General features: G+C 36.4%; 1 protein-coding gene across 2 annotated transcripts in view; it reads left to right on the plus strand.

Annotated features, from left to right (window-relative positions):
* SPAG17 (sperm associated antigen 17) overlaps positions 1 to 12,205 on the plus strand; it is an 85,867-nt gene that overhangs the window by 37,525 nt on the left and 36,137 nt on the right. For both annotated transcript variants that reach the window (XM_027885265.1, XM_027885266.1), the window contains exons 11-17: positions 22 to 159; positions 244 to 357; positions 1,779 to 1,929; positions 3,580 to 3,810; positions 5,785 to 5,873; positions 6,541 to 6,642; positions 8,134 to 8,288. In XM_027885265.1, the coding sequence (XP_027741066.1) occupies positions 22 to 159; positions 244 to 357; positions 1,779 to 1,929; positions 3,580 to 3,810; positions 5,785 to 5,873; positions 6,541 to 6,642; positions 8,134 to 8,288 (980 nt within the window). The remainder of the gene's footprint in view (positions 1 to 21; positions 160 to 243; positions 358 to 1,778; positions 1,930 to 3,579; positions 3,811 to 5,784; positions 5,874 to 6,540; positions 6,643 to 8,133; positions 8,289 to 12,205) is intronic.

A 12,205-nucleotide genomic window follows, 5' to 3' on the forward strand; every position in this document is an offset into this window, starting at 1 on the left:
AATGTATATTATGTTTACCAGGTTATTGTGAGTGAAGAAGACCTCACACCACCTAGTCTGGTAGTACAAGAACCTCAGGCAGATGGGTTTCGTCATGCCATTGCGGATCATATAGTCTCTGTTCTTCCTTCTCTTTCACTGTCTTTGAGTGAAAAAAAGGTTTGTGTTGTCTTTTGTTTATCTCCTAAAATGACAAAGAAATCTCATTATTGGGGTGTAATAACTCTTTCTTTTTTCTAACAGAATCTATATGACTACTTTTCTTCTAAGAGCAGTGAAGAAAAGAGTGTCACCCCACAGTACCCTCTCTTCTTTAACTACCATGACACCCTTGCTCAGCGGTTGCACCTCCTAAAGGTATAGTGCTACCTATCATATAGAAACATTTCCCATGTCCACAGGCAATGAATGCTCAATGCACTGCAAGGGATGGAACATTTTACAAAGCAGAACAGCATAGCCTGGATTTTTTTCTACTGAGATGGACACACCAACGTGCTTAGTTTACGTAAGAAGCAGTGAGTTAATGACAGGTGACACCTTACAAATGTAGAGAACAAACATATTGATTTCAGTGATCTATTTACGTTAGTAATAAGAACGTTTAGCCTTTGACAAAAATCAGAGATATTATAGAACTCTGCTGATTTACTGTAGTCAAACACTGATGAAACTATTTAAAATTAGTTTTTAACTTGGTCATGATGATTTAGCAGGTAGACTAGATTGAATAATAAAATGTAGAGAAGCATAAGAAGATGTATGGGGTTGTTCATGAACACAAGTATATTCAGGTTGGCTGAATAGTTGGAGCACAGTGTATAACCAAGATATTGCCAGATTTTAACAAAGGCAGAAAGTTTCAGAGACTGCAAAGCTTGAAATTATTGCAAAGTAACAGTTCCCAGACTTTCTGAACCAAAAAACCACTGTGAATTTATCAATTTTTTCCAAAACCAAGGTGTAGTTTTCCCATGAAACCTTGAAAATTTTCTGAAGGTAATACAAGTGATAATACAGTTCTAGATTTCACAGCTAAGATGTGTCTGCCTGGCTTCACGAATTGCAAATTGTCTGTAGGACAACAACTATTGATTAGAAAAGTATTCAGAAAGAAGATGAGATGCAGTGGATGTATGCAAGCAGAGGGCAGGACTGAGTAATCTCTGAGAGAGATGCTCTTAGCAGGCATATACGTGATGTATTTTATGTACTTTCTGAAGAAAAGAAATTCAGGATATAGCACAATGTTTGAGGAATGGATAGAGGAAAAAGATTTGGAATATACAGTCCGAGAAAAAGTACTGTAAGTGTGTAATACTAAAAAGGGTGAAACTGAAAGATACCAGGAAGTCTGAAAAGAGAAATGCCCCCCGTCACAGACTGATCAATGAGTTTATAGATTTTATTACTGTGAAAAATAGCACAGACCAACTGAAAGGTACATGGAAGGAACCTGCTACCACTCTGAATAGACCAGTACATATTTCTGTATTTTTGAGTCTAGCTAGCACAGGCAAATAACTTCTAACAAATGTCTGTTATTATGTTGTCAGTCATTCTCTTATGTGTTAATTTTGTTTTCTGCCTCCAATATCTGACACCATGATTCAAAACCACCCTGTGAGCACATGCTCAAATTTAATTTTATGTCCAACTGACTTAAGCACATGCTAGTATCTTCTGCTATAAAAAGACTTCTTTATTCAAACATAGTTTTTAGAAATCCACTAGTGAGAAAGTTTACTTTAACTCTGGTACTTTCATTTTTGTTCCAGGCCCAAGAGAACTTAAATCCAGAAAATATTGAGCGTGAAATGATGGATAAACTGCCTGTTACAGAACTTACCCATTTCACCCTTCCTTCAACTAAAAATAACATTAAACACTTGGCCAGAGTTCACGAGCTCATGCATTATTGTACCAGTGGTAAAATTATTTTCATTGATATAACTTCCTTTATGTTTTTTTCTTCTGGTTGATGATCCTCCTAAATAGCAAGAATTTTGGGACAAGTTTTTTCAGCTGCCAAAAAACCTTTGCAGAATTTCTCATTTTCACATTTTTGCTTATAAATACTTATAGCCTACTATACACAAGTTAACCCTAATTTCAGACCTCAGTTTCATGGTTAATGAGAAGACTATATGAGCATTAAATACTGCATGAGTAAGAACTGGAAGTATGTTAGAACTCCTTTATTTATTTAAATTCATAAACATACAAACAGTCACTAATTCTAAGGAAGAAAAAGCTGTAAAAATTGCAACTTTGATCCTAGGATGTGTAATGCATTTTGAGAGACACTGATGTAAATTGTATATTTATTAATCCACACCCTTTTGGAGGAGGAGCACATATGTCTGAGGGAGACAATTTTTATTTAACAATAAATACCTTTCAGAATGTATTCTGTGTAAGTGTTGGTATTAAAAAAGAAACCACGTTATAACAGTCCATTTATCAAATCAAGAATACATTCACTTCTTCAACCATAATCACTTCTGCAGTTACCTTTCCTTGGAGTGCTTTCTACCATGAAGTACACTTGGAAAGAATCCCAAAGCCTACATAAATACCCTTAGGTAGTATCAAAAGTCCTCTCTAGACTACTAAGAAATATAAACATTCAAATCCCCATGGCTACATTTATATCATCATGTAAGGCACAGGATTTGAAGGTACTTTCCCAGCAATTTCATCCTGAAGTCCCATATGTTGGATTGATTTACACTCGCTGTGTTGTTTCTAGTTGTTGGTATGTTCATTTTGGACAGTAAGCTATATAAGGTATTCACTATTGCTGTAGCATTCCAGGTGATGGGTTTTAAATTTGTTGGTCTTTACTGGACTATACTATGGTGCCAAACTCTCCCAACTGGTAACTTAGCTAGCAATGCCTTTTCCTGTGTCAAGAAGGTGATTGATTTGAACGGAAGATGAGATATCCAAAATTTTCAAGATATGTGACATGCTTGGGTGCTCAACTACCCTGAAGTGAAAATATTTCAAACTGAAGACACTATATTTGATTTGAGCATTGTACTACCTGTCTTAAAATCCAGTCCTTTGCATGATTATCACTGTTATATAGATACTGATGCATACAACCATACATAGGATTTATTATTGCCTTTGCACCTGGCATACTTCTATGTAAATTATGGGTAAAATTTTGTCTGAAGAGAAAAAAAAATTTGATACTTGTTTGAGAAGCTACAGAGAATAAAACAGTTTCATGAACTGAAAATAACTAGTTGTTAACTGGTTTGATAATGTCTACACAGTATTTTAAAATCAACATCATTTATATGAAGTTAATGAGCCAGAAGGTATTCAAATGTAGGAACCACTTCATTTAAGATGGATTAATATTTAGGCATATCATTTTGCAATTTGGAAGTATTCAACTTTGAATGCAGTGTAAAATGTAGCCCACATAAGTTGATCCAATACCATTAAGGAAATTGCTGTTGTCTTTTGCAGAGTTGCCAAGAACAATACACTTAAATAGTCTTCTATTTATCTTCTGCTGAGCTGTAAGGACGTTCTCAGTTAATGATTGTAATTCTTTTTTAGAACTTCTGAGTTGGGCTGAAGTAGAAAGAGCCTTTAGGGTATTTACTTTTGAAAGCCTGAAGCTGACCTGGCTGAGTGACTCTGGTCTCCTGGAGAGCTCTGGATCTATGGTTGGAGGGGATTCTGAAGTGTGTTGTATCCCTTGGGATAATCCAGACATGTTTGCAAGACAGCTGAGGCAACCCTTCCTTATGGAAATGAAGCTTAATGGAAAATCTCCAAGAGGCTCTGGTAAAAAGCTCTCTATTTACATTACTTCTGAAGACTTTGAATCCAGTATTTGTTTTACCATATCATTTGCTATTGCAGGGTTGTGATTTTTCTTCCTTGTACAAATCACAAAATTTTCAAGTATTGTATGGTCTGTACATTGAATAACTATGTAGGAATACTAGAATAAGGACAAAAGATGTTTTGTACTACAACATTAATGGTTGTAGACGATACAGAGTGAATTTTCTAAAGTTCTACATTTTCTCCTGCAGTTTCTAACATAATGAGAAGTTGTTGGCCTGGTTAAAGGAGAAGTGTTGACCAAAAAGCAACATTAAAAACAAGTGATTATTTTTGGGGAGATGGAAGAAAAGTAGAAATTTAAGCAATTACACCTTTAAGTACGTGATCATAGAATCATAGATCCTAGAATAATCATTTATGTTGAAAGGGACCTCCAGAGGTCATCTATTCCAACCCCTGTGCAATGAGCAGGGACATTTCCTAGCAGATCAGGTTGCTCAGAGTCCAATCTGACCTTCAGTGTTTCCAGGAATGGAGCATCCACTGCCTTCACTGGTAACCTTTTCCAGTGTTTCACCACCCACAATATAAGAAAATTCTTCCTTATGGATCTATCCCACTTTAAAACCATTACTCCTTATCCTATTACTACAGGCCCTATCAAAAAGTCTCTCCCAAGACTGCAATAAGGTCTCCCTGGACCCTTCTCTTCCCCAGGCTGAACTTTCTAAGCCTGTCTTCACAGGAGAGGTTCTCTGTCCCTCTAATCACCTTCACTGGCCCTCCTCTGGACCCATTTCAATGGATCCATGTCTTCCCTGTGCTCAAGACCCCAAATCCAGATGCTTGTGATGTTACCCATGCATGCCTAATAGAGGTGTCTAAGCAACCAGCTTAGATGGGATCTTTTCCCTAGAAGGTTGGAGCAGAAAAAAAGGAATCCTGCATATCCGCCTCTCTTTTAAATGTTGGCGATATTTTAGGGTGTTAGTTTATTTTACATTTACAGTAGTCACAATATTAAATATAGCAGTTACAAGCCTAACAATGTTTCAGCACTTCTGCAGCATAAAAGCAAATACCAGGAAGATAAAACATTTGCTTTCAGGTCTCTTCAGTCTTCTAAAGGCAGTCAGTAAAGAGGTGTAATTTCCAAGAGAAGCAGGGCCTAAAGATATATATCTGGAAGCTGAGCTGTTTATAAGGCACTTAGGAACAAGTGCTTTATGGTGTGTTTTCTCCCAGAAAGAGTACTTTTCTTGTACATGTGAATTTTCTCTGCCCTAACTCAGGACATAAAGAATTCTATTAAAAGGAAATTATTTTTTAAAAATTAGGAGAATATAGAAGTTAAAGTCCCCATGTGATCCTGTTCATATCAGATGCTCATTGTAACAGTGGAATGACTGGTCAGATTCTCAAGAGAACTAATATTCAGTCAGTAGCTTATGAAACTCTGTACACCAGAGTAATTTAAAATTTGAAATTTGTATTTTTAAAAAATGTGTGAACATATCAAAATAATTGATTTTGCCTTCTATTTTAACATCATCTGTGCAAAGAACTGCTTGTTAAAGTGCTCAGAAAAATGATTATTTGTGTGTGAATCAGGAGGATACCTCTGACTATATTTTAATGGTTTTGACTATGAAAGGCCAGCATAGGTCAGACAAAGAGGATTATTCGAATGGGTTTTATAAAGTGTTCTTTCTCTTTTTTCTTTTTCTTCTTTTTTTTTTTAATTTTATTTAACTATCTGGGACTTCTTGTCCCTGGATTTTAAAGTGCTCTTTTAGGAAAGAAGGGTAGCAGAGCTGATCATGTATTTATAGGACTAGTGTCGTAAAAGAAAGTTTCATCTTTATGTCAGTCTCATCAGAGAGGCTAAAGAAATTGCATTACTCTGACCTTAGTGTTTAGGGCTGAAATATCTGGAACAATTGTTAAAATTCTGCTTTCACTTTCCAGGGCATACAGAAATAAATGGCAAAGATGGAAGAGATGGTCTGGCTGATCCTCTTTTGAACAAAGACTTAGATCTTCCTGTTTCTGATATGGCAAGTGTGAGGAATAGATTCAACTAGGCTTTACATGAGGCAACAGAAGATACTGTTCAATGTCAGGACATGTTCCTGGGGATTCCTTTGCAGTGCTGCATGCAGATGTTAATGATGTGATGTCTGGCAAATAGTACCATAACTTCTAAGCACTGTGAAATCACTTTCTTTGAATTCCAAGGTGATGGGTATCAGTGAAACTGCTAATAATAATTCTGTGCTGGTCTCACTGAATACCAGGGGTCAAGTACAAACATGGAAGTTTAAAAGAAAGTGTCAAACTGGGTCAGACTAGTAAACTGTGTAGTTTGGCGTCTTCAGAATCACCTGTCTGCCATACATCCCTGCATAAACATAGCAATTTTAAAATGACATCACAGGAGATGTTTAAATACTTATAATTGCTTACAGAACTCAGAAACATATAAGCTAATAATAAAAGTATTTAGATTATGTTTGTCATAAAAAAATCTGAGACTAGAAACCCTTGGGAGTAATTGTATTTTTTATTAAGTAGTGCCATACGGGTCTGCACATATGCAGCATTATGCAGTTAACTGTGATGCAACGTGTGATACTGTCTTTTAAGCCAACAAGATTAAAGTTAATTTAATACAATTGACACTGAAATGTTGATATACATTAATTTGATTTGGTGTATTTTGAGGTGAGTCCGGAAAATTACTTAGAAGAAATAAAAAAGATACAGCAGCGTTGCTTGACAGACTGGAGTTTTGATGAGCATTTTCAACCACATATTCTTCTTCAGGTATCTGTGAACTGACAATCTTATACATATAGTCACCTATACAAAGAATTAGTGGTGGAGTTCAGGGTATTTTCTTGCTAGAGAACTGATTCAGTTTTGTCTCTTTTTCATTTTTACTGAAACCCATTGTTCTTTAGCTGCTTTTCAGTTCTTTATGTGAAATTTAGTCTGTAGTGGGTTTTTATTTCCTGGTTTGGCCAAACTTAAGACATCCTATTTCATTGCAAGTCTCTCAGCTAAACGTACAATGGAAACAAAATGACCTTGCCGTTAGGGGTGATCCTCTCTGGCAGTTTTGGGGCTCGTTAGTGCAGTGTATATGAAAACATACTTTGCAAATACCTCTGCAGTATATGTTTTATGGGCAAATAGAAAATTTTGTTGTTATATTACTTCACCCTTTCAGGGCTAAAAGTGTCTATATTTATAGAAATCTTGCTAGGTATAAACTAAAGCTTACCTTGCAGAAACAGAGAATGACAAATGTGAAAAATGAGTTTGAGTGTAATTGGCTTAAGTTGGTAGGCATCCTCTCAGGAGGAGTGGATTATTAGTTCCTTGTGTTGCCTTGAGCTTTGTATACTGTAATTCTTGTTTGACACATTCTATACATGGGTGAAGGAAATGCTTCTTGGAATTTTGAGCACCACTTTATTGTCACAATTGCAAAGACTGGTCATACATTTCAGTGCCTAGGAAATTCCTTCATATACAACATAAATAGCTAATACTACCTGAACTGTCAGAAAGTCCCAGGTGACTGGAAAAAGGTTTATTATTGTACTCATCTTTAAAAAGGGTAGAAAGGAGGACCCTGGGAACTACTGGCTTGTCAGCCTCCCCTCTGTGCCTGGAAAGATCATGGAACAGATCCTTTTAGAAGCTTCAGCTGCATAGCTCTGAAAAATAATAGTTTTCTTAAAAGAAGGCTTTCTTCTAGCTATGACTATAAAGTCATAGTTTCAGCCTGCAGACAATGTAAATATTGAAAATTATGGGCCCACTACAGAATGGAGTGGAATAATGTAGAAGACAGTAAATCTCAGAGATGGGTAGGTCATAGTTATAGCAAACTGAATACCAAGTAGACTCAACTGAAATAACAAAAAAAAATAAACTTGTTTTCTTTTTACCTGGTATATGATAGTTCTGATTTTATTTACTATTTGTTTAAATATTTTATTATTTAAACTTGTTTAAATATTTATTCAATATTTTAATTTATTTGGGTTTTGTGTAACTGAACTTTTTCATTCATGGTCAGTCTCAGAAGATGGGATGTAGAGACTGTCTCGTCTCAACATAAATAGCAATGGAGTTTCAATTTCCACCTGCCTGAAGAATTCAGGTTGCTGGAATCCAAATGCTTTGAGTTCACCTTTTAAGAGGGTGAAGTTTTGTAGCACCTTTTGCTAATAGCTTTGCTGTGTAGCCTCTGTCCATATGCTACTGTCTGCAGGGAGGGTATACCTTTATTTCTTTCCTTTTCAGGTTCTTCATAAAGCATCCCAAGAATATAGATGTATTGATACCTTCTATCACAACCAAGATAACTCTCTGTTATTGGTTTTTCACAATCCTATGAATCAATATCGTCTGTGCCAAGAGACTTGGGATATTGCATTGCACTCCAATGTTGGATTCAGGTAATTGATTTTATATTTCATGTCTCATTCACAGTCATTTTCAACAAAAGCCTGCATGGGTATGCTTGGGGCAAAGCTTTGAAATTAAAAGATATCACTATGTAACACATTTATGAGAAAGCAAATCATGTAGCTTTAAAACAGTGCTATGTTAAAAGAATTCTCTTGAGCTTCCCTGAGTGAGAACAATGCATTTGGTTGCTCCTTATCACATAATATAAAAATATAAATAATTCACACATACACACTAAGTCATGTTAGGGATACCACATCAAGAAAATTATGCTTCAGGTGAAGGATGTTAAAAAGAAAATTCTGTCTAAGTATATACTTACTGGGTTTTCAACTATATATGCATAAACTGGGTGACTGTCAGTGGGAAAATTTTGAGGGGAAAACTAGAAGTACTTTATTGATATTAGAGCTTTTTATTCACAGAATACCACATTCTTCTTAATTCCTTGTCACAATCTGCACACCAGTTAGAGGAGGGCAAAGGGTTGGTGTGTCCACTATTAGAGCTTTTGTCAGTGGACCTATTTGTTTTGGAATTCATTTTTACACTGAAGAAGTGGTATAAATGATGGTGTAGATCCAACTGCTATTCCAAATAATTGACTGAAAGTAGAAAAAGTGTCCATGTACTGGTATGTAAAGAAGTTAAAATGCCATGGAGGGACAGCTGAGCTATCTTTAACTTTGGTGCTCTATGGATTACTTGAATTTATCAAATAGAATTTCAAGCAAATTATCCAGTGGAAAACATCTACCCCCTATTTGTCTGCAGGCATCCCTTTCTAAGTGTAGTGCCTCATTTATCAGAATATGGGAATTTTTAATGGAAACTTTTGTTGGGACCTATATATCTGAACAAGATTGAATACTAAATAGGCAAACTGTGCCTTCCTGAAGACATATTTTGTATTCTATTTTAGATCTTTGTTCTAAGTCAAGCAACTCTGTGTGAGTCCATCATAGCTTTCCAGGCTTAAATTATCTGCCATGGAAAGGGGCTGTTGTGATTAGCAGTGATTGCGACCAGAGCCAGAAGAGATTTATCAGCAGAAATTCAAAGGTCCACGGAGAAAATGCTGGCTCTTTTGAGTTTGTTGGGCAGATCCACCAAATGTCTGGTCAGGTTTTTTACATGTATGTAACAGCTGAAATCTTCCCAAAACATAAGTGAAAGATGGTGTGTTCAAGCGAAGCTGTGTATTGCATTCAGATAGACCCAAGCAGAGTGCCAAGTGGTCTTTAAAGTCTGTTTCACAAAAGTCTGTTTAAACCCAGAGCTTTTTATTCTGCCAGCTATTCTTACTCCTGTTTGTATAGCACTGGACTTTAAATGCCTAATTCAAGTTTCTTAAATATAAACAGCTAGTGCCAGTTTAGCTGCCTGGTGTATTTGAGTTGTCTGGACAGGGCTGACACATATGACATGGGACCCACAGGTGACCCACAGACTTTTGGAACAAACATCAGAGATCGGGTCACATACCCTAGTATATCTGACATGTTACTTGGTGTTTGCATACACTGAATAATTCTTCGTCCCAACAGCATATTGTTGTTGTGTTGTCCGTAGAAGCAGATAGGGATGTACCAGACTTCCTCTGGAAGTATTTCTCCCTGAAACAAAAGCTATTCATTTGCAGAGTTGTAGAGCAAATTGTTTGGTCCTCTTTGAAAGGACATTGAAATAGTTCAAGGCCAACTAAGAAATGCAAGGAGTTCTTGATACCTGCAAAAAAGAAGTTGCTAATTTTGCGTCCAAAGAAGGAATGAAGCGTGTTCTCTGGTAGATGCATTATAATACAGTAGCTGTATGTTTCCTCCTTCTTACCCTTCCACATCCACTGGAAACAAGGCTTAGACATTAAAGATTGTTTCTGCTTGGGACAGAAACATCTTTGTCCAGTGGCATTGATCACGTTCTGTTTCAGAGCAGCAAGGAGTTCATAAAGAAGCTGACATGAAAGCTAATAAGAAGGTTTGGCTTTGCTGTTGTTTCATAGAAATATTCCACATCAGTGCTGTGTAAGCTACTTAGAATCTTTGAGGAGCTGTAGGCCCTCTTTCGCTTCTGTTATGTGGCATCAATACTTGCCAATTCTCTGCGAAATAACCAGCACGTTTTCAGAACTTATTCAATCTTTTTGCTGAAGGTAATTTCACATTTCCAGACAAAGTATCATAAATAATTGCTAGTGTATGTTTCCAAGCAACATAACACTTCTGTGGAAGACAGTCTTTAAATACCTGGAGTGCTTCAAGCTGTTGCCTGCAATTAGCTTCCAGATCCTGCTGAGTTGCCAGAAAGTGGCACAAATCCCACTTATTAATTAAGTGGTTACTGATTTTTACCATTGTATGAATCAACTGACTCCTGGTGAGTTTAGTATCAATTTATTGGGTTTTAATTTATTGAAATTACTATCATTCTAATTTATTTAAAAGTCAGTTTCACCACAGGAGAGTTACAAATGCATAACAGATGCTGTGCTAGACAGTCTCTCTGATAGGAGTTCTCTATCTGTGTTTACTTTTTGCTTCTTTATTGTGACATCTTATAGACCAGAGGCCAACCTTGTAGGGTCATTTCATAGTTGCTGTCTGGAACAGACTTCTGTTACCTGCTAATCAGTTAATTACAAAGCCACAGAATAGTTTCATTATGATTACAGTGAGTCCTGTTACAGGAAATTCTCATGCAAGGGGGAAATTAAATTTGTTACGCTGCAGCAGCTTTTGCTCCTGGAGACCCTTCTTCTTTATGGATATCAGGTCCTGTGGTTCACATAGAACATCCAAAAATTCAGAATTTATACTGTTTAAAGGGTAGGCAGCAGGAGGCTGCATGTGAAATTCAGTGGATGCTACTGACTAGGGGAATGCAAAGGCATGGACATGTGCACCTGCAGTGATAAGTGTGTGTATATAAAACATTTTAACTCTGGTTAGGATAAGTGGCCACTGTATCAGGAAGCCAAGTGAATTCAGGCATCATCAAAACTAATTTTTGTGCAAAGTTAATGACATTTATTTACTCTTTCATAGTAAACACATTATGCAAGTTACTGGAAAAGAATAATCCTTTCTGAGAAATGGTTCTGAGTCAGATATTGGCAGTAAGGGCATCAGAATACATATTAATAGAATGTGTATTTTAGACTTTGAATGACTGTTTCATTGCTCTAAAATATTTTCCACATGAATAATCTCTTTTTTATTTATAACGTATATTCATCTTCCAGTTATTCCAGTACTGGCTGCTCTATGTTCCAGACTAGTTTTGCCTTTTGTTTTCAACACCATAGGTTTTTATGGCTTGTACGTATTTCTTCAGATACGAGCAGAGTAACCTTGTCCCTACTGAGTATGATATATATGATCAACAGTTTCTCCATGCAAGTTTCCCAAAGTAGGCTCCAGCTACACCGCAGCAGCTGGGAGAGACTCGTATCTTGAAGCTGTACAAGAACTGTATTTGTCTCCAGTCTGCATATATGACCTACATATTAATCTCTTGTACATATGTAATGATGTAACAAGAACTTTAAAATGGTCATGAGGTCAAGAATCGATTGTGTTGTCTACATGTTCATAACCAAAACCTGTACTTCGTACAGAACTTTTGAATACAAGTGAATAATCTCAGACTTATAAATGCAAAGTATCATGAAGACGCAACAAATGAATGTGATGCATTCTTCAAAATCCCCATTTTAATTTTGCACATATGAAGAATTTTACTTTAAAGAATTGTGATAACCCTCCAAATGAGAGTTGAGTGGCAACTGCATGTAAGATTTCCAGGCTTCCTCCTACCTTGAAAGCAATTTTTCACAATGAACTAACTTAGCAGTCATTTCAGATACCTTTGAAAGATGAGGCCATGTAACTGCAGATACCAGCTG

This window comes from Empidonax traillii, unplaced genomic scaffold (assembly GCF_003031625.1).
Source record: "Empidonax traillii isolate 1590-97213 ecotype Southwest subspecies unplaced genomic scaffold, ASM303162v1 scaffold163:size1593379, whole genome shotgun sequence".
Classification (NCBI taxonomy): domain Eukaryota; kingdom Metazoa; phylum Chordata; class Aves; order Passeriformes; family Tyrannidae; genus Empidonax; species Empidonax traillii.